At 64.1% G+C, this 19,260-nt stretch overlaps 3 protein-coding genes across 7 annotated transcripts; 2 read left to right on the top strand and 1 right to left on the bottom strand.

Annotated features, from left to right (window-relative positions):
* The first annotated feature begins 2,334 nt into the window (after positions 1-2,334).
* Positions 2,335-6,466, top strand: RNASEK (ribonuclease K). The gene is made up of 3 exons (XM_053259569.1): positions 2,335-2,519; positions 4,453-4,529; positions 5,094-6,466. The coding sequence occupies exons 1-3, from the start codon at positions 2,442-2,444 to the stop codon at positions 5,233-5,235; spliced, it is 297 nt and encodes a 98-aa protein (XP_053115544.1). The 5' UTR covers positions 2,335-2,441; the 3' UTR covers positions 5,236-6,466.
* Positions 6,467-7,470: 1,004 nt separating this feature from the next.
* Positions 7,471-10,396, top strand: C6H17orf49 (chromosome 6 C17orf49 homolog). 3 transcript variants are annotated; one of them, XM_053259551.1, is made up of 6 exons: positions 7,471-7,759; positions 8,015-8,109; positions 8,408-8,509; positions 8,633-8,808; positions 8,925-9,029; positions 9,904-10,396. In XM_053259551.1, the coding sequence occupies exons 1-6, from the start codon at positions 7,739-7,741 to the stop codon at positions 9,906-9,908; spliced, it is 504 nt and encodes a 167-aa protein (XP_053115526.1). In that variant the 5' UTR covers positions 7,471-7,738; the 3' UTR covers positions 9,909-10,396. The 3 variants fall into 3 exon arrangements, with proteins under 3 accessions (XP_053115526.1, XP_053115527.1, XP_053115525.1); XM_053259550.1 differs by having other exon boundaries at positions 7,484-7,759; positions 9,900-10,396; XM_053259552.1 differs by lacking the exon at positions 8,408-8,509 and having other exon boundaries at positions 7,478-7,759; positions 9,900-10,396.
* Positions 10,397-15,347: 4,951 nt separating this feature from the next.
* On the bottom strand, positions 15,348-17,790 carry LOC128329078 (small nuclear ribonucleoprotein-associated protein B'-like). Of its 3 annotated transcripts, XM_053259562.1 has the most exons (7): positions 17,444-17,790; positions 17,284-17,359; positions 17,120-17,172; positions 16,962-17,016; positions 16,773-16,825; positions 16,598-16,656; positions 15,348-16,411 (listed from the first exon to the last, which is right to left on the bottom strand). In XM_053259562.1, the coding sequence occupies exons 1-7, from the start codon at positions 17,527-17,529 to the stop codon at positions 16,338-16,340; spliced, it is 456 nt and encodes a 151-aa protein (XP_053115537.1). In that variant the 5' UTR covers positions 17,530-17,790; the 3' UTR covers positions 15,348-16,337. The 3 variants fall into 3 exon arrangements, with proteins under 3 accessions (XP_053115537.1, XP_053115538.1, XP_053115539.1); XM_053259563.1 differs by lacking the exon at positions 16,962-17,016; XM_053259564.1 differs by lacking the exon at positions 17,444-17,790 and having other exon boundaries at positions 16,962-17,005; positions 17,284-17,430.
* Positions 17,791-19,260: the final 1,470 nt, after the last annotated feature.

The following is a 19,260-nucleotide window of genomic DNA, read 5'->3' as shown; positions in this document are numbered from 1 at the left end:
TTGGAGTTGAAACCTGGCTTATTGGAAGTGGTGGGCCACTGTGTGAAGCAGGCGGCTGGACTAGATGGGCCTCCGTGGGCCCGATCCAGCAGAGTTTGTCTTCTTAAGGGAAGCTGCCCAGAGCCAACCGGGGGGTGGGGGGGCAGGCACCACTCCTATTGCTACTAAGGTTTATCTCCCGCTCTTCAAGCAAAGTTCTCAAAGTGGTCTACGTAGAAAAATAAATAAGACAGACCCCTGTCCCCAAAGGGCTCACAATCTAAAAAGAAAAAAAGGCAGATACCCGCAACAGCCACTGGAGGGATGCTGTGCTGGGGATGGAGAGGGCCAGCTGCTCCCCTGCTGCTCAATAGAAGAGAATCACCCCATTAAAAGGTGTCTCTTGGCTCACTTTGCAGGGGTCCTGTGTTGACACTTGCCCTAGCTCCTGCAAGGGAGCCGAAGGCGATGGACCCTGCCGAGAAGCTGCCGCGCCCGCCCTCCCTTTGGTCAGGGCTCTTGGGCCTCCTGGGGCTTCAGGAGCCGTCAGAATGTAACGAGAGCCAGGGGGTCCCACATCCAGTGCCTCCAGGATGCCCACAAGGAGGGAAGGAAGGCACCAGCCCTGCCTCTATGTTTGGCCCTCAGCAACAAGACTGCTCATGACTATGGAGGCTTTGCTTCGTTGTCACCTGCCTGCAGCCAATTCCTCTTAAAACAATATAAGCAAGAGGCCACTGCTGTAACTTGTGCCAAGCAATCCCCTATGCTACTTTTGTGTTGTGTGAAGTACTTTCATTTGTCCTGAGTGGCCTGCCCACTAGTTCCAGTAGATGGTCCCAGGTGCTGATTGTATGAAGAAAAATCCTCTCCTTAGCTACTTCCCTAAAGGGCAGTCTTGGGAAGGTCCCCACCGCCCTCCTTCCCAGAGAGCTGGACAGGGGTTTCTGGGAAGGCCCTAAAGTCATCTTCCTTGGCCCTTGCTCCCTGGAAACTAGTAATTCTGCGACAGAACTTCCCCATTTAGGGGCAGCCTGTTTAGCAAGTGTGGCTAGTAGCCATCAATGGCCTTCTCTTTCTTCTCCATAGAGTTCTCTTAATATGATATTCCCCTCAGCAGGGGATGGGGCCGCTCTGGGAAGAGCAGAAGGTGCCAAGTTCCCTCCCTGGCAGCAGCTCCAGGATAGGACAAGATTTTTTTATTAAAGCAACAAACTACCGAAGCATACAGTGCGTTACCAAAGCACAATTATATACAAAGTGGTTGTTTGTACATCATATATCTACAAAGATTTACACACAAGGATTTGGAGACCCACAGGGTTATGAAGTATGTGCAGGCAGTACTGTAACTCGGGGATGAGGGATTATGTCCAACGTCCATTTCCATAATTTGTCCCATTGCTGTTTAGAAGAGACACACTTGTCTTTTTGCACATAACCATACAAACTTTTCCAGAAGAGATTTACTGTCTCATCCACGTGAACCTCTTGGTCACATCTTCCCTCCCTATGCAGGAGCACTGCATAAATGACACACAGGTTTACTAACCTGATTACCAGAAGGGGAACGTTCCAATTCCCTGGTATGAGGGCAGCTGTTGGGCTAAGAGAGATTCCTGCCTGCAGCTTTGGAGCAGCCGCTGCCAGCCTGTGTCGACAATCCTGAGCTAGATAGACCAAGGGTCTGACTCAGTATATGGCAGCTTCCTAGGTTCCTCTTGTTAAAGCCCCCTGTGCCAGGGCTCCTTCTCAGATCGTCTTGATCTGAGTTCCATAAACTTGGGGGTAATCCAGATTTCCTTTTCTTTGTTCAGGATTTCAGAGGGCAGGAGGAGAGAGTGCTGGTTTCCCTCCTTATGCATAACGCCACCTCAGTTCTTGGAGCAGGAGCTGGCCACCAGCCTGCTTTACTAGACCTGGGAGGAGGGCGAGGGCGGCGGCGGGGATTCGAACCTGTCTGCGCCCGGGTCAAGCTGCCCTTGGACGAGCAGGGGGCCTGTACCATCCCAGCACAGGGGGCGCCCACTGACATTCTCTTTAAATCCGCTTCCTTCATCAACCCACCCTTGGAGCTCCGGTGGTGTTTTATTTTAAGGAGGGCTCCTGGAGGGCGCGGGGGACCCTGGGGGCTTGGTGGAGTCCTTGCGCCGAGGGTTTCCGCTCTCGAGTCTCTCCTCCGCTCCATCCTGGCTTAGAATGGGACGCTCCGAGGAACTCCCACCAATGAGCGCCTCTGCTGGTGCTCGGCCCCGCCCACTGGCCTCTTCCACCTGCGTCCTGCAGGGGAGGGAATCGAGAAATGTTTCCCTCCTTCCGCTCACGAGATTGGTCGCGGCTCATCAGCTGACCTGCCAGGGGCGGAGGGAGGCGGGCTCAGTCTGCTGCGTCGGCTCGGCCAGGCAGCAGCTCGGAGCGTGTCGGGTGCCGCTGCTCTGTCGCCGCCGCCGCCGCCGGGAGCCATGGTTTCCCTGCTCTGCTGCGGGCCGAAGATGGCCGCCTGCGGGATCGTGCTGAGCGTCTGGGGGGTCATCATGCTGGTAAGAGGCTGCTGCTTGCGGGAGCCCTGGGGTGGCTGATAAGGACCGGCCCGGCGGCCGCCCGTCAGCTCGGCCAGGGGTCTCTGCTGCTCCGGGTTAGTTCCACCGGAGTAAGCGCTCGCCCCGCTTTGCAGTCCCCTCATATTGGCTAATGGGGGGCGACGGACTCGAGCGAGCCCCGCAGCCTCCCGCGGGCCTGGGACGCCCAGCCGGGAGCGAGCGGGACAGCGAGGTGCCCCTGCTGCCCTGGGAAGGGGCCGATGCCTCTCCGGGGTTGCTGCCGCTGCTGCTGCAAGAGGCGCCGGTTCCGCTCCTGCGCCCGGACTGCCAAGCCCGGGAAGTCTGTTTCCAGGAAGCGCCTTCCGTTAACAAGCCCGCGCTACGGCCACCAGCTTGCATCCCGGGGCTCAGCAAGTGGGGCACTCCGGGTGGACCCCGCTGCTGCCAGTTGAAGAGGCCCCCGAGAGAGGCGCGTGCGGTGCAAAGACTACTATTCCATCGGGGAAAGGACGCCGCCACACACACACACACACACACACCCCGGGGGGTGGGGGGGGGCTTGGGAACGCTTCCCCGGGAAGTTCGGGGCTGGTCCTGGAGTGCCCCCACCCCGCGCTTGGCCCTTGATTGATCTGCGCGCGTGATGATAGTGGGGGAGGGGGAGGAGAAGGAAGCCGCCCCCCCCCCCCCGGACTCCAGCAGACACTCTGGGCTTCCGGATTCCTCCTCTTCAGCTTCCTCAAAAGGGACTCGGAAAGGATGACGGGTCGGTCAGGCTGGCATGGCTCATGGGCAACTGAGGGGCAGGCAGGCCTCTTCCCTCCCCCCCCCCAGAAATCTGCAGGCAACAGCAAGTGGAGCCCCCCCCCTTCATACACTGGCAGGCTCCACCCCCTTACCCCTGCTCTCTGGGCAAAGAGGCACCTTTTAAACCAGGCGATTCTCTGTTGAGCAGGGGGAGAGCAACTGGTCCTCTCCGTCCCCAGCACAGCACCCCTCTAGTGGCTGCTGCTGGTGTCTGTCTTCTGTTTCTTTTTAGATCGTGAGCTTTTCCTTTGGGGACAGGGAGCCATCTTTGTTTATTTATTCGTTTGTTTGTTTATTTATTTATTTCTCTATGTAAACCGCTTTGGAAACTTGTGTTGAAAAGTGGTATATAAATATTTGTGGCTGTTGCTGGCTTGCACCCTGGCTGCTTTGTGGCTGGCTTGGGCTAGCAGGAGCCGCGGATGCTGGCCTTGGGCTGTGACGCACACGGAGGAGTGGGTGTGTCGGGCAGGAGCCAGGATAGGCGTGTGGGGCCAGTGGGGCCCCCCAGAGGCTCCAAAGGGAGATCCACAGGCCCCGGATTTGGTAGGTGGAGCAGACTTCCTCTGGCTCTCTTGGCCAAGAGCTCTTCCCAGGCCGCCTCCTGTGAATTGGCCAAGTCTCCTTCCAGAGCCAGCCATGCTAGCGGCTGTTGCCCCCTTTGGGGTGGGGCTTGCCTCCTCGCTCCAACTTGAGTCTGCTGCTGGTTTCCATGGGTGACCCTGAAAGGAGGAGAACCAGCCCCTCCCCCCGCCCCTCCAACATGCAGTCTCTGTGGTGTCCCCCACCCCACCCCACCAGCCCCAAATGTGCCCGCCTTGCCTTGCAGGGAAGGGGCTTCAGCCGCCCTTGTGCGGTCGTTGGGGTTGCCCTCTCTGGCCCCATTCCCCAGGAGCAGCCTCTTGGGGTGGGTGGGGGGCCCCACCCCCGGCTGCCTTTCCCTGCCCTACCGTCTCAAAGATGTGCTGACTGGAGCTGTGCCCCACTGCTCCGGAAGAGGCCCTGCTCCTGGCTGGTCGAAAGGCATGGCCACGCAAGCAGCAGCCCCCGCTGGCACTCTCGGCCTCTCCCTGGCTTGGCGGTGTGACCCCTTTCTCTCCCCCCACCCCCCAATCCCTCCCCACAGGTCCTTCTGGGGATTTTTTTCAACGTCCACTCAGCTGTTCTCATTGAGGATGTTCCTGCCCTGGAAGAGGACTTTAAGTGAGTTCCCCCAGGGGGCTGGAGTGGAAAGGGGCAAGCGTCTGCAGTCTGACCGCTGGGATGGAGCAGGCACATGGGGGGGGAGCGCCCAGCCTGCCTCTTCCTGGATAGCGTTGCTCGGGGAGGCCGCCCTGGGGGACGGGGCTGCCGCTCGGGAGCAGAGCCCATTTCCTTGGCCTGCAGAAGGTCCCAGGCTCAGACCCTGGCGGCAGCATCTGCCGGTGAGGCTGGGAAGGACTCCTGCCGGCAACCTGGAGGAGCTGCAGCTGCCTGCCAGTGTACAGTCCTGAGCTAGATGGACCCAGGGCCTGACTCAGTGCCAGGCAGCTTCCTGTGCTCCGCTGCCTGCATGCCCGCTGGTGCTGTGCACAGAGACACTGGCCGCTGCAGATATGGCACTGCGGGGTCAGAGACATGGGCGGGGGGGGCGGGCGCTGCTGGAAGCCGAGGGATTTGTGAGGAGGAGAGGAAGAGTTGGGGGTGCCCATTGCGTGCTCTTGGGGGGGGGCTGGCTTGGATGGGGGTCTGGTGGGAAGCTGACCAGCCTCTCTTTCCCTCTCCCAGAAATGGACCAGAGAAGATCTACGCCCTGTATGAGAAAGTCAGTTACAACTGCTTCATCGCGGCTGGCCTCTACGTGCTGCTGGGGGGCTTCTCGTTCTGCCAAGTGCGCCTCAACAAGCGCAAGGAGTACATGGTCCGCTAAGGAGCCCCTCCTCCCCTGCCCGGGCGCTCTTCCCTCCTGCTGGCAGGGGATCCCCCACCCCCCTTTGTATTTATTCCCTCCCTGGGCGCCAGGGCTTCATTCTGCCCGCCGGAAGGCCTCCTGGACCCCGCTGGGCTGGCTCTGATGGAGCGTTTGGGGTGGGCCCTGTTTGTTCCATTGTTGACAGTGTCTGGGGTGGGCCCGGCGTGATCTGGATTCGGGTACCCTCAAGATTTCTGGCAATGTGATTTCTCTTTTCTGTTGTGGTTTCTTGTTGCAAGCTGGGCCCCTGTAACCCCGCTCCCCCCCCCCCAAGCAAGCTTCAAGGCTCCTGCTTCATGTTATCCTCCCCACTCCAGTCAGTCACCTGCCCCAGTTCCGCCTCGGTGTCGCCTTCTGCCCCCCAGCCCAAGAAAGAAAGGGGGGCCCAAGGTGTGCTGTCCTCTTGGCTTCTGGTTTTGGCTGGCAGGAGCTGCCGCCCAGTGTTGTGGAAACAGTGTGGCCACTCCCTTCCCTGCAGCACGAGGACAGCAAAGGTGCCCGTCCAGTGGGGAGGTTGCCTCTGTGGGATCTCCTGGGAGGTCACCCAAGGTCTGTGGCTTGTGTAGACCAGTCTAGACCTCCGGGATCTCGTCTGCTCCAGCCCCCACTCAACGCTGGTCTTTGGTGTTGGTGGTTCAAACATTCCCTGGGCGCTGGGGGCCTGCCTCTTCCTTGCTCCTGCCGCTGCCTGGCCTGTCCCCACCCTTTCTCCCCTTGGCTCTGTGGCCTGCTCCATTGGGCCCTCCTGCAGAGCGGAGCCTGGCCCAGACACCGCTCCTTGGAGGTCTGGATTGCGGGGGGCAGCAGCCCTCTTGATGCTTCCCCACCCCTGGAGGTGCCTATGGCGGCTCTCCCCTTCTCACCCCAGAGGTGGCGGGAGGGTGGCCACACTGGCTGTGGGCTGGTTCTCAAGCTGCTCTACTGGCCCCCTCAGTGGTGTGGGCAGAAGTGTCTCCCCTCTGCCCTGCACCTTGCTGCATGGAGGGGAGGGGGGTTCATCTGGGGGGCCCTGGTGTGCCAGGTAGGGGGGCAGGTGTGTGTGTGCCCATTCTCCTCCCCACAGCATGAAAGGGGGCTGGCTGGAGTATCCTCCCACGGGTGGGCGATGGTGGCAGTGGGGCCCGTGCCGAGGGGCTGAAGGTGGTTCATCCTCTGTTTGCTCCCGTGCAATAAACAGCCTTGGATCCTATGCCTGCCTACCCGCCTGTTTCTGTTCCCCCTGCTGGGCTTCCCCTTCTGGGGGGGTGGGGCTTTTCCGGCAGCACATGCATGGCCACTTCTCTGGGGGGGGCTGGCGGAGCCCTGGCTGACCTGGGAAGTGGGTGGGCAACTCTCCCGTGGGGCCCTCTGGGCAGACTTTGGGAGCCCTGCTCTGGAGCCCTGGGGCCAAGCCTGTCTCTCTTCCCTGCCCGCCTTCTCCCGGTGGGGCTCGTCTGCCAGAGCCAGGGGGCTTCCCCCCGATGCCCTTCCATGGTGGGCAGGGAGGGAAGCAGCCCCCCCCCCAGCCTGGAGCTCCAGCTAGCCCTCAGGCACAGCAGCAAAAGTGTTCCCTCTCAGCCCTGTTCACACGTGTTTGCATGTCCGCCCACCGTTAGATCCCGCTCCGCATGCACGCGCGCACACCCCAACGCCGCCGAAAAACACGGGAGAGAGACACACCCGGCTCGGCAGCCACGGGCAGCCCCGCAGGCCGTCCCTGGCCACAGTCCAGCCCAGACACAGCCAGGCTCGCTGGGTGAGCGTCAGCTGAGCGCTGGGCTGGCCTTCCTCGCAGGGTCGTTGGGAGAATGCCGTGGGGCAGGGGGGCGACTGGCCAGGAGGAGGAGGAAGGGCGGCGGCCGCCCTGGGCCGCTTGGAGGGCAAACCAATGTGGGGCAGGGGCACAGCTCGCCCCTCCCCCTGGCGCGCACTCGGCCCCTTCTCTGCCCCCTCCGCGCATGTCTTTTCCTGGAGCCGCCACTGTTGCGGGGGCGGGGCGGGCGGTAGCAACTGCTGGGAAGTCCCCGGAGGAGGACGGAGCTGAGCGGCGTCCGTGCCCTTCCGCTGCTGATAAACCCCAAGGCCTCAGCCGTAGTTAGTTGCGGCTAAGGATGATGGGAGTTGTAGTCCAGCGGGCGGGGGGGGGCGCACAGAGCTCCAGGTGGTGCCCGAAGCCGCGTTCGGCGTGAAGGGGGCGGGGCGCAGCAAACAGCTGCCCATTGGACAGGAGCCTTGTCACGTGACGGCCCCTGCGGAAAGGGCCGCGCGCCATAGAGCGTCTGGGACGGAGCGGTCGAGGGGAGGCGGCCGGCGGGAAAGAGCGCCGCCGGTTGTCACGGAAACCCCGGGCCCAGAAGGGGCGGGGCCATAGTGCGGCCGGCTCCGGCCTCTCCGCCGCCGACGCCGCCGCCTCCTCCTCTCCGGCGCGGGTTGGGCGGCGGCAACAGCTGCGCTCCCTCGTCGTCCTGCTGCAGCCGCCGCCATGACGTCGGCCTCCACGAAGGTGCCTGGGGGCGGAGGGCCCCCCCGAGCACGGGCAGAGCCATGTGGCGGAGAGTCCCCCGGGCCAAATCTTGGCGGGAGGCGGGGGCGTCGCCTCCTGAGCGAGGCCCTGGCGCGTGCCCGCCCCTCCATGCGGCGGGGAGTCCCCCAGGCTCTCCTGGGAGGGGCGGGGGGCCCCGCTGGCGAGGTTGGCTGGCGGCCGCTTCTGCCCTGCAGCAACCCCCCCCCGCTCTCCCCCCCCTCTCCCCCCTCCCAGGTCGGGGAGATCTTCTCCGCCGCCGGCGCCGCCTTCACCAAGCTGGGCGAACTGACGATGCAGCTGCACCCGGTGGCCGACTCCTCTCCGGCCGGGTGAGCCTGGGGCGCGCGCGCGGGCAGGACCCCGACCCGGCCCCCCAGCCGGCCCCCGCGCGGACTCCGGGCAGGCCCGGCTCTGCGGCCTTCCGCGGGGCGGGGCGGGGGTGGGCGGTCGCCGTGCTCTGCCTCCCGGGCCTCCGCTCTTCCCCGCGCCCGGCCTCAGGCAGGCCGGCCACTCGTCCGGTAGAGATGCGCGCTGCCCGGCAAAGGGAGCCCCGCCCCCTGGGGTGCCCCCCCGGGCTCCTGAGGACGCCCCCCGCCGCACCCTGACCCCCTCCCCGACCCCCACCAGGGCCAAGTGGACAGACGCGGAGATCTCCCTCCTGCGGGCGTCCGTCCAGCGCTTTGGAGACGATCTCAACCGCATCAGCACCCTCATCAAAGACCGGACTGTGTAAGGGGGGGCTGGGGGGCTGCTCAGTGGTGGTAGGCAGTGGGGGCACGGCCGTGGGGCCACCGAGGCAAGGGGCTGGGGGTTGCAGGTCCCCCTCCCTGACCCCCTTTCTCCCTCCTCTAGGGCTCAGCTGAAAGGGGCAGCCAAGCGCAAAGCCTATGAGGACAGTGGGTTGCCCCTCCCGGCCGAGTCCCCGAAGAAGGGGGCCCGCAAGGGGCAGCAGCAAGGCCCCCCCTCTGCAGCAGGCGCGGGCCCCCCTGATTCCTCTGCCCCACCTCTGAAGAAGCAGAAGGCCTCTGGTGAGTGTCTGCCCCAAGGCAGGGGGGCAGGTGCCTTGTGTTCAGGGTCTTTTGGTGGGGGGGGGGGGGCTGACGCCTTGCTTGGGTCTAAGGCCCGGCCTCCCTTGTGTCACCAGACGTCACCCTCAGCGCTCTGAACGACTCGGACGCCCACAGTGACTTGGTGGACATTGAGGGCCTGGGAGACGCCCCCCCTGCCAAGAAGCTCAACTTCGACCAGGGTAAAATAAAGGCTGGTCCTGGGCGGAGGGGGGGTTCCTGGGAGAAAAGCATGGGGTAAGCAGGGTCCTGGGGGGGGCCTCTTCTGCTCCTCCACTTGGAGCCCGCCCTGGCGGCATCTCCAAGAGAGGGCTGAGGGAGACGCCCGCCTGGCACCTTGGAGAAGCCGCTGCCAGTCAGGGTAGGCACCCCAGAACTAGATGGCAGCAGCTGCCTCTCTGCCTGTGTCTGTCCTCCTCCCGGAATTGGGGATGTGCCCAAAAGTGCTTGGATGCTGGCGGGGGTGGTTCTTTCAGGGCGGGGGAGGGTGCACTCACCCCGCCCGCCGCATCCCCCCCCCACCGTTAACTTCAGTGCTCCATTATTTTCAGTCCACAGAGGCAACCTCCCCACTTCACGACAGGCGCACCCACGACCAATGAGGGTGACGGGGCGGTGGGGAGGAAGGCTGCCACCCCAAGGGGAGGGCGTGCTGGGGGGGAAATGCGGCGGGAGGGGTGAGTGCACCCTCCCCCACCCTGAAAGAACCAACCCCGCCGGCACCGAAACGGCCCCCCCGGAGCTGACACGTTTTGGAGGCTTTTATAATGGCCTCCAAAGCGTTTTGGGCTCAAGCCTGGAAGGAATAAGCCCAGGATTGGGTGGGGCCAAGCTCAGCAGGAAGCCGGGCCAGGTTGCGGGGGGGGGGGGTGTTCCTAGCCTGGGTGTGTGTCTGTTGGGGGGGGCGTGTTCTGAGGCCCGCTAGGTATCTGGCCGCCACCTTCGGCCCAGGCGAGCCCTGCAGTGGGTGGGCTTCGGGTTCTGAGGCAGGGGGAGATTCCCTGCCGCCCCCCCTCCCCAGCCCTCTGGTGTGCGTTCTCTCTCTTCTCCAGACAGCCTGAATCTGGACTCTGGGTTCCTCATGACTCCCGGCACAGATCTGCCCCTCCTGCCCCGCTGACGGACGCCTCCTCCGCAGCGCCCCCTCCTCAGGAGCCTTGGAACTGCGGGGTGCGAATGGTGGCCCCCTTGGCCAGGGGGCGCTCCCTCCGGCTACCGCCTGCCTGCCCGCTCTGGAATCGTGACCCCCCTGCTGCTGTGGGGGTCCATGGAATGACGGGTTGGCCCCCCGGCCCTGGCCCGTCTCTCCCTTGCAGAAGGGTGGCTCTCCTCCCCGACCGTCGGCCTTTGGGGGCAGAGCAGCCGGGACCAGCCCTTCTTCCTCCGGCCCCCTCTCTGCAGCTTCTCCTATGGACACAAGAGGCCTTGGATCTGTGCTCCCCCCCCCCCCGCCCCCTTGGACGACGTGTGTGGAGCCCTGGTGCTTGTGTGTATCTCTTTGTGTCTTCCTTTTGGTCAGTCCATTGTAATAAAAGTTGCCCCCCCCCCACCTGTTGTGTCGTTGCGTCCCTCTGCTGCAGGGCTGATCCACCTCCTTGGGGGCAAGGGGGGGGGGCCAAGAGTGCCCCAGTGTTCAGGCTGGCTGTTTGTGCCAGACCCCACAGGAGCAGCACAAGGAATACTGGCGGCCCGGGACCAGCACCAATATTGATGTGCTGCTAGAGCGGGGTGGGCCCCAGGGCCAGGGAGAGGCCCCTGCCCCTCAGCTGCCAGCTGCTCTCTTGGCGGGGGGGGGGCTGCCATGTGGGGCGGGGGGGGGGCGCCTGCTGCTGCTGCTGCTGCTGATGTCCTGGCCGCTCACTCGCGTTAACACCACAAAATGGTTTGTGGATTCCTGATTGCCCAACAAACCATGTTGTGCTGCTGGTGCGGGCGCCGGTTTGCTTGCACTGCTCCGTTCCGGGGCCAGGGGCTGAGGTGACTGTGTGCAGGGGGGGCGGGGGGGGGCGCAGTGGGCCCTGCCTCTCCCAAATTCCTCTTTGAAATGGAGATCCCTTCCCCCACCCACCCACCCACCCACACACTCCTTGGGGCAGGGTGCCATTTCCCACACTGGGCTTGGTGTGTGTGGGGTGGGGGAGAGGGAAGCTGGCAGCCCCTGGGATGGAGTGGGGTAGGAGCTGCCGGGAGGGAGGGAGGGAAGGAGTGCAGCCCCCCCCCCACGCCCCTGTTCCCTTCTTGGGCTTAAGCAGAACATCTCTGGGGGGGGGGTGAAGGAAAAGCACCCCCCTTCCAGGCCCACGTCCGTGCCTTTCTCCCGCCACCTCCTAGCGTGTTTGGGGGGAGGGCTCCACAGTGGAGGGGAAAGGGCGAAACAACGCCCAGGGCTGCCTGAGGCTGGGGGCAGCGTGTGGCTCTGGGCACCAGGCAGGGCGGGGGCCAGCGCATGGCCAACACCGCGTGGGGCCTTCCCTGCCCAAGCCCCACTTGGTGCCCCACTTGGTTGTGCACAGGGGCCCAAGCAAGAGGCCCCCGCAGGCTGTGCTCAGCAGACCCCCCCCCAGTGGGCCCTCACTTGGAGCCCAGTGCTTCCGTGGGTCGTGGGTGGGCCAAGGGCCTGGGTTGCCCCCCCCCTGGCGCAAGCTCTGTGGGAGGGGCTGGTGGTGCCCTGGTGAGAGCCAGCTGGCAGCTTTGCTGGGGGGACTGGCCCATCTCGGCACGTGTGAGTTGGGGCAGGGGGCTCAGGCACCCCTGGAAGTGCCAGCCGGCTGGACCCAAGCAGGGGGGGGTGTCTCTGGTGAGCAAACCTGACCCCACCCCCAATGAGAGGCATTTGCCTCAGCCGCCATGACTGAATACAAGGCCTGCTTTAAAAGTGGAGGGGAAACACTTCCCTCTATCAAGCTGGCACCACTCTGTGTGGGGCAGCTACCTGGGGGGCGGGGGGGGAATCCTGGGGCAATTTCAAGGCAAGGGGGGTGGGGGCAGCTGGCTGCCACTGTAAACAGCCATGTTCTGCAAGGCAACAGATGACCAGACGTTAAGAGGTCCATGATCCACCCCCTAGCTGCGAACAGTGTGGGTCTGCCTAGCTGAAAGGGTGGGGTGCTGTTCAACCCACCCACCCCCAACACTGCCCATCTCCGATGTCGTGTCCAGTTTTAACAGAAAGCCAGCTGGGCAGAATCATTCCAATATGTTTCCTCCCTCCGTGCCCCCCCCCTTCTGAACTGGCAGTTCACCTTTTGACTCTCCCCCCCCCATCATGCGCACACACACACACACACACACACACCCCTTTTTGGGGGAGAGGAGGGTCAGGGTGTAGGGCTAGTGAGAAAGGCCGAGGCGTAGGCGAGGGCCATGTTCCAAGGCAGAAGGGTGTAGTTTGCTTAATCGGGGAAAGAGGCTTTTTTTTTTAGGGGGGCATGTCTGGAAGGTTTTGCTTCTTAAAAACAAACAAGCGGATGGGTGCAAGCCCCCCCCCCAAATTGGGGGATTTTGTGGCTTGCAAGGGGTGATGAGAGCAGAGAGTCGCGTTTGGGCCCGATCCTTGCCAGCCTCTACAGTATTTCCCCCTTTTTGAGGGTGGGCTCAGAAGGGTCCCCTCCCTTCAGGAGGAAAATTAAAATTCTGTCCATTTGTGTGGCCAAGTGATTTTTTGGGGAGGTGCAGGTGCCTGGACTAGGCCTGTCTGAAGAGGATTCTGGCCGCTGGAGGGGTGCCTGGCTTCCATTTTGTTCTCCACTGTATGGTGGAGTGTGTGAATCTGGAGGGGAGGGGTCCGCTACGGGCAGGAGGGAGAGATTTTTGACTCAAACTCTTCATTTTGCAGTGAGTCAGTGGAGGGTTCCTGGGCCTGATCCTGTTCTTTTAATTAAGCTCCCCCCCCCTCGCCGGAGGAAGAGAGTGCTGTCTTTGAGGCAAGGATGTGGTGTCTTCAGGGCATGACGCATCTCTTTTCCAAGGAGGGGTTCTTTCGTTTGGGGCTGAGCCTGGCGGCTCCTGGGGCTCATTCTAATTAATTGTGGGGGGCTCCAGGGGCTGCTTGGGGGGCTCCAAGCCCCCCCTCCCGAATGAGAGCGCCTTGCTTTCGGTTGGGCCCGTCTCTCGGCTTGCTTCACAGGGTGTGATTAGTCTATTTTTACGAGGCTGGATTTCCACCCACGGCTTCTCCACCAGCGCTCGGACCCGCTAGCCTGCAGGGCCTGCTCTCGCCCGGGGGCTTGTGCCCAGGGCTTGGCAGCCTCCGGCAGCCAGCCCCGGCCTCCGAGGCCTCTGGGTGCCTGCCCTTCCTGCTGCCTGAGAGTGGCACCGTGCAGCTGGCCGCCAAGCGACGGACACACCCAGCCCCCAGCAGTGCCTGCGCCTCTGCTCCGGCCCCGGCCCCCGAACCCCGTCCCTCGGTGCCTCCGACTTACCTGCTCTGCTGCCCCATTGCCCCCAGCCAGGCGCCCGGGGCCGAGGGGTCCAGAAGCCCGGCTGAGCCCTTAGAAAAAGGTTTTGCACTCACCGAGGGCAGAGGCTTGGCTGTACCTGGTTGCCCCCCCAGCTCTGGTGGTGAGCCCTCTCTGGATCCATGCGGGATTTGCCCCCCAAAACGGGGGGGGGGGAATTGGGGGCCCCCTTTCTGTGCCAGCCACAGAAATTGGGGACCTCCTTCCAGCTGGCCCCAAAGCCTTGTCAGCCTCAGTTTTTCCAAGGAATCCAGAATCGGGGGGTAATGAAGAAAACAAGAGGGCCCCCCCATGGCCCCCCCAGAGCTTCCAGCCCTGTTCCGTGCGATTGTGGAAGGCAACGAGAGAGAGAGAAAAAACAGGGTGAACCGAGAAAAGCCTGGTCCTTTTTCCCCCTACGCAACTTTCTACACTTGAATAAACCCCTTTGGGGCAGTGGAAAAAATCTGCAAAAAATTCAGTGGGGAGCCCTGGCCCCCCCCTGGAGGTGTGTGAAGTTTGGAGTGGATCAGGGCAGCTGCTCCCCAGGAAAAAAATAGCTTTTGGACGGCTCCGTCTCCCGCCAGCTTTAACGTCCCCAGCTGACTTTGTCCCGGTGCCAGCTCGCAAGCCAGGCTTGGCAGAGGCTCCGCTTTTCAAACGGCCACTTTGTCTTGGTATGCAGCGCTCAGCACTCCACGCCTGGTGCGGTCCTGGCCCCCCCCATGCCGCCCCCCCCCCTTGTCCCCGGCCCCCGAGTTCCTGTGCGCAAAGGGCTTTGTGTGTGCTTTTTTTAACACGCAAGGCCACGGCGGCCGAGCGAGCGGGGGTGTGTGTGTGTGTGTGTGTGTGAGCTGCCACCACAGCTCCAGCCCGGAATCTGCCGAAGCGAAAGCGCAGCTCAGTTTACAGAGGCAGGCGGAGCAGCGAGCGCGCCCCCGCCCTGCAAACCGCGGCTGTGCTGACCCCCCCCCCCCGCCCCCGAGGCCGGCTCTGCCCTGCCGCCGCCGCGGCGTGTGGGGTGCGGGCTGAGCTGGGGTCCGCGGCACTGAGCAGGCCGGCCCTGAGCAGTGTGCGGGGCACCCTCCGCCGGCAAAGGGCAAAGGGCGCTTGACCCCCCGAGTGGCCGGGCCGTGTGGGCTGGCCTGGCTGCGCTGGCGGGGGGAAGTGCCAGTCAGCTGGCAGCCTGGCCATCAGGCCTCTTCGGCCCCCAAGCAGGAAGGGAACACCCCCCCCCCGCGCGGCCCTCTCTCCTCTGGAGGGCTGCTGGGGCTTCCGTGGAGGTCCAGGGGCTCTTGTGAGAGAGAGATGGGGGGCAGGGGGGCGGGAGGAGGAGTTGCAGCCCTCTGGGGCAGGAGCCCTCTTCTCCGGCTGCTCCTCTGTGTCTTCCGGCTTGCTTGACATGAACTCTGCCCCCTGGGGGCACTCAAGACAAACCCCCCCCCCGCGGAAGGGGTGAAGGGGGGCAGGGTTCTGGTGCAGGTCTTGGGGTGGCGAATGGGAGGGAGGCCCCCCCCCCGGCTTCCATGGGGAGCTGCGCATCTGAAAGCCCCCACTTCAGGCCAGATGCGGGGGGGGGGATCTTGCTGCACTGTCCGTCTCTCAGCGAAGCCTAGGTGTGGGGGGGGGAGGCGAGAGAGTGGGCAGAGGGGAGCTTCGCCTCCCTCTCTCAGCACCGGAGGGAGAAGCAGGGCCCATCCCAGGAGACGGAAGTCTGGGAAGTTTCGGACCGACAAAGAGGAAGGACTTGTCCACACAGCACTGAACCCATCGGTGGAGTTCTTGGCCACTGGCTGGGGCGGCGTGAAGAGAGACTGGGGTCACTCCATGGCCGAGTCCGGCGGCTGTGGGCCCTCTCCAGCCTCAGAGGCCCGATGCCCCCGTGGCCACAGCAGGGGAGGGGGCCTGCCCCCTCCCCTCGTCTTGCCTGTGGGCTTCTGGGGGGCCCCCGCGGGCAACAGGAGGCTGGACCGGAGAGGCCTCCTTGGGCTGTCCGCATGTTCTGGAGAGGGAGCGCAGGGACAGCCAGCCCCACCGAAAGCAAGCAAGGACTCAGCCAGGCAGTGGGGTGGGCAGGGCTTTATTGTCCGCGTGGTACAGAACTGCAGTTGGCGCCGGAGGGAGGGAGGGAGGGAGCCCCCCCCCCAGCAACGCCCTCCAGTGAGGTGCTCTTTGCTCCCACCCGAGAGAGAGAGAGAGAGAGTGAGAGGCATGGATAGATATGTACAAATTATACATCATACAAAAATAATCCTGCAACCCCCCCTCAATAAAATATGAGGTGGGGAACAGGGAGTGACAAGCAGTTAGGCGGCAGTCTTGGGGTACAAACGGGGTGTGTGTGTGTGGGGGGGGGTGCGCGTCCCAAGAGTGGGGTAAAAGGAACTCTATCAGCAGCAACTCGGTGCTTCTCCCCATCTCGGTTGGGGTCTGGTGGTGGGACGCAGGAGGAGGAGCCACTCAGAAGCACCACGGCCACTCCTCCTTGGGGAGGCCTCTCACACACGGCCCCCCATTTGTCACCTGGATCCTCTGCGCCCCTCGGAGCGGCCCCTTCACGGGTGCTCATGTCGTGATCTGTGGGGCTGGAGCACCTAGGCTTCCAGCAGCTGGAGAATGCCCCAGGTGGGCCCTGCGAGGGAGGGGGAGCGAATACCATCCACCCCCACAATTGAGAAATGCCTCAAGCTAGTCTTTGCTCTTGCAGAGGGTCCAGGGCAGCTTCCAGCGGGGAGAGTCCTGGCCTCTGGGGGCTGCGGGGGGGGGGTCCCCAGGGGGCTGCGCATGCCTCCTGTCATGTGGGAGAAAGCCCTGGAGGAGCGGCAGGGTCCCAAGCAGAGCCCCCTCCGGCACAGCTCCCCTCCTGCAACAGCCCTTGGCAGCCAGCTGGGGGGCTCCTTCCAGGAACATGGAGCCCCCCCTTGAGCCTCCGGGCACAGGGAGGAGTCCAGCGTAGCAGGGAGGACATCCAGGCAGCCGTGGGGCACGGCCCCTCTCCTTCCAAACATTCAGCAGAACCTCTTGCTGCTCCCTGTAGGGCTGGAGGGAGGGCAGCTATGGGGCAGGGGGTGTTATGGGGACCCCAGCCACGAACAGCTTCTTGGGGGGAGAGTCAATGTCCAGGCCTCCTGGAACAAGAAGGAGAGTTGAGGATGAATGGTGGAAGAAGGGGAGTGAGTCGCTCCCCCAGGGGAGGGCAGCAGCCCCGCCCCCCCGGGGGCTGGCCCCTCCTCCTGCCCTCACTAGCCCCACACCTCCCCTTCACTGGCCATGTGGGTTCTCTCCTGCCGCCGTCTTGCCCCCTCCCTGCTCACCTTTCCTCTTAAGGGTTTCCAGCCTGGGGGGGCTTCTTCTGCTTCCAGAGCCGGGGGCCCTGGAGGAGGAGGAGTAGATGGGGGGACAGAGCAGGTGTGGTCAAAGGTCACGGGCGCCCCCCCTCACAATGAGCCCTGCTCTTCTCCCCACACCCCGCGTCTCCTCCCAACCCACCTGTGGAGGTACCAGCAGGAGTTGGGGGTCCCAGCACTGTGGCAGGTGGGGAGCTGGGGAAGAGACAAAGAAGAAGTTGGGGGCAGGGGGGGGAGGCAGCCTCCCTCCCCTTTCCCCGCCCCCCATCGCCCCACCTGCTGAGACATGCCTGTGTAGCCGCTGCCCCCTTAGCATTAACCCCACACTCACCCCATGGATGGTGCCCAGGTAGGGACTGTTGCTTTGGAGGCCGACTGGGGGCGCCCTGCAAAGGCAGGGGGACAAGCTGAAGCCGCAGCTCCGGGGGGGGGGGCGCTGAGTCCTAGGTCCCGCCCCGCCCCCCACGCCAAGCCCCCTCCCCAGCTCACCTGCTGCTTGCGGGGGTCAAGTCCTTGGGAAGGGTCTCCATCGCCTCCACGGCCTAGCAGAGGGAAAAGGGGAGAGCAGAGGCCGTCCAGTTACCGCTGGCAGCCCCTGGGGCGGTGGGCTCCGGTGCGGAAGGGGGGCGCCCCCCACCCGGGCCCCGGCTCACCGCCAGCCCGCTGTCCAGGCAGACACTGCTCCGGCGGCTCCGCTGGGGTCCCGGCAGCTGCTCCAGCGGGGGGGTCCTGCAGGGAGGGGAGAGGGGGCTGCTGCATCACGGGGGCCCTCGCACGGCGGCCCGGGCGACCCCCGCCCCCGCCCCTACCTACCCCGCCGGCCCCGGGAGCTGTGGGGCGCTGTTGGACCGCCTCAGGGCGCCCCCCCCGGCACTCGGCTCCACCTCCATGCGCTCCATGGGCCCCCCCAGCCCGACCTCGCCTCGCTTCACATCGCAGCCCGGACGGAGGAGCGCGCGGGGGGGGGGCGCCCGAAAGGGCTCCGCCTCTTCTTTGCAAGACGCGCCCCAGCAAGGCAACGCAGGGAGCCGCCCCCCAGGCGCCCAGCCCGCCAGCACTTCCTCCCCCCGCCCCGCTGGGGCGGCGGAAAGGAAATGCACGTGGAGAAGGACGCGAGCAGGACACCCCACCCCACCCCACGCGCCAGCCGGGACGCCGGAGGCGCCTCCCCCGCCGGCCCCGCGTCTTCTGCGGGCGGGGGGGGTTGGCGCCACCTGGCGGCCGAGCCCGGAGCTGCCGCTTAGAAACAACCCCGAGGATGCCCCCCCCAGGTGGGGAGAGTCCACGCGCGACCGCCGGGAGAAGGGACGGCGGAGCGCGCTTCTTTCCAGTTCGGCGGGGGGGGGCTCCCTCAGTGGTGGGTGGAGAGCGGCCTCCATCCCTGCCTTGGACGCAGAGCGCCCCCGGGGGGGCAGCATGTATTATGGGTGGGGGACTTAGGGGTCCGATGACTGCCCCGCATCCCCGACCTGACTCTGCTGTCCCTCCCTGCTGACTTGGGAGATGGCCGCTTCGGAGAGGGCCTGACCTCCCGGCCATGGCGCGGCAGGGGCATAGCCTCATCCCGATGGGATCCCTGCTGGGAGGGCAGCCCTTAAGCTCCTCCAGCCCACACTGTGCAAGGGCCACCTGATGCTATGCACTCTGTGCATGCACAGAGGCAGCACCGTGACTCACCCAGGGCCGGCCCAAGGATTTCTCGCTTTGGCCCCCTCTGCTGCCCCTTTGCCCATGTAGAGTGGGGGCAATCCCTGTTGCCGGCAGGAGGCGCCTGCCTGTGGGGGCACCCCCCCGGCCAAGGGGGCGGAAGGCAGTGCCCCCGCCACGGCTGAATGACGGCAGGCAAGCACCCCCCCCCCAAGTGACTGTCCTTTTGGCTCGTGGCCGTTGGCGCCCCTCCCTCCTCTGGCGGTGCTCTTGCACATGCCGCATCTGCCTCGTGGCCGGCCAGCCTGACCTCACCTGGGCAGTCTCTTCTTCCTGGGGCCTTCTCCAAGGGTGGCCTGCGCCTGCCCCCCCCGGGCCCTCCAGCCTCGCCTCACGGGGCCCTCTCATGCATCTCAGCAGGGGCGTAACTTTAATAGGGCCAGGGGAGACAGTTGTCTGGGGGCCCACTGCCTTGGGGGCCCCCCCGAGGCAAGTCACATGACTGACTCCCCCAGCCGCGCACCCGCCCGGGCTGCCTTCCGTTGTATCCATCCTCCGAAACTGATGTGAGTCTTAAGACCTGGAGCGACCAGGACAGCATGTTTTTTTTGGGGGGGGGGGCATTTTAAAATCTTGTCTCTGGGCCCACTCCAACCTTGCTACGCCCCTGTATCTCAGCCTAACCTACCTCACATGGTTTGTTGTGAGGATAAAAATAAGCATGTACACTGCTCTGAGCTCCTGGGAGGGGTATAAATGTAATAAATGAAATAATAATAATAATAATAATAATAATAATAATAATAATAATAATCCAAGTAGGTTCAGGCTGCATTTACTATGGGGTGGGGGAGAGGAAGGGAGGGGATCTGCCTGCCTGTCCCCCCCCCCACTGCACCTGGTGAGAAACCTGGGGAAGGAACGTCTGTGTGTGTGTGTGTGCGTGTGCGTGCATGCACAGTTAGGGTTAGGGTGCACAGAGT

Source organism: Hemicordylus capensis, chromosome 6 (genome assembly GCF_027244095.1).
Source record: "Hemicordylus capensis ecotype Gifberg chromosome 6, rHemCap1.1.pri, whole genome shotgun sequence".
Lineage (NCBI taxonomy): Eukaryota > Metazoa > Chordata > Lepidosauria > Squamata > Cordylidae > Hemicordylus > Hemicordylus capensis.
This window is presented reverse-complemented; position numbering and strand designations above follow the sequence as displayed.

Bases quoted from the DNA above. Each gene is read 5' to 3' on its own strand.
- LOC128329078 (XM_053259562.1), bottom strand. From the start codon at position 17,529: ATGGAGCGCATGGAGGTGGAGCCGAGTGCCGGGGGGGGCGCCCTGAGG. The intron at 17,360-17,443 runs GTAGGTAGGGGC...CCCTCCCTGCAG, and splicing joins CAGCTCCCGGGGCCGGCGGG to GACCCCCCCGCTGGAGCAGC. The intron at 17,017-17,119 runs GTGAGCTGGGGA...CTGCCTTTGCAG, and splicing joins TTGACCCCCGCAAGCAGCAG to GGCGCCCCCAGTCGGCCTCC.
- C6H17orf49 (XM_053259550.1), top strand. From the start codon at position 7,739: ATGACGTCGGCCTCCACGAAG. The intron at 7,760-8,014 runs GTGCCTGGGGGC...CCCCCCTCCCAG, and splicing joins TGACGTCGGCCTCCACGAAG to GTCGGGGAGATCTTCTCCGC. The intron at 8,110-8,407 runs GTGAGCCTGGGG...GACCCCCACCAG, and splicing joins GCCGACTCCTCTCCGGCCGG to GGCCAAGTGGACAGACGCGG.
- RNASEK (XM_053259569.1), top strand. From the start codon at position 2,442: ATGGTTTCCCTGCTCTGCTGCGGGCCGAAGATGGCCGCCTGCGGGATC. The intron at 2,520-4,452 runs GTAAGAGGCTGC...CCCTCCCCACAG, and splicing joins TCTGGGGGGTCATCATGCTG to GTCCTTCTGGGGATTTTTTT. The intron at 4,530-5,093 runs GTGAGTTCCCCC...TCCCTCTCCCAG, and splicing joins GCCCTGGAAGAGGACTTTAA to AAATGGACCAGAGAAGATCT.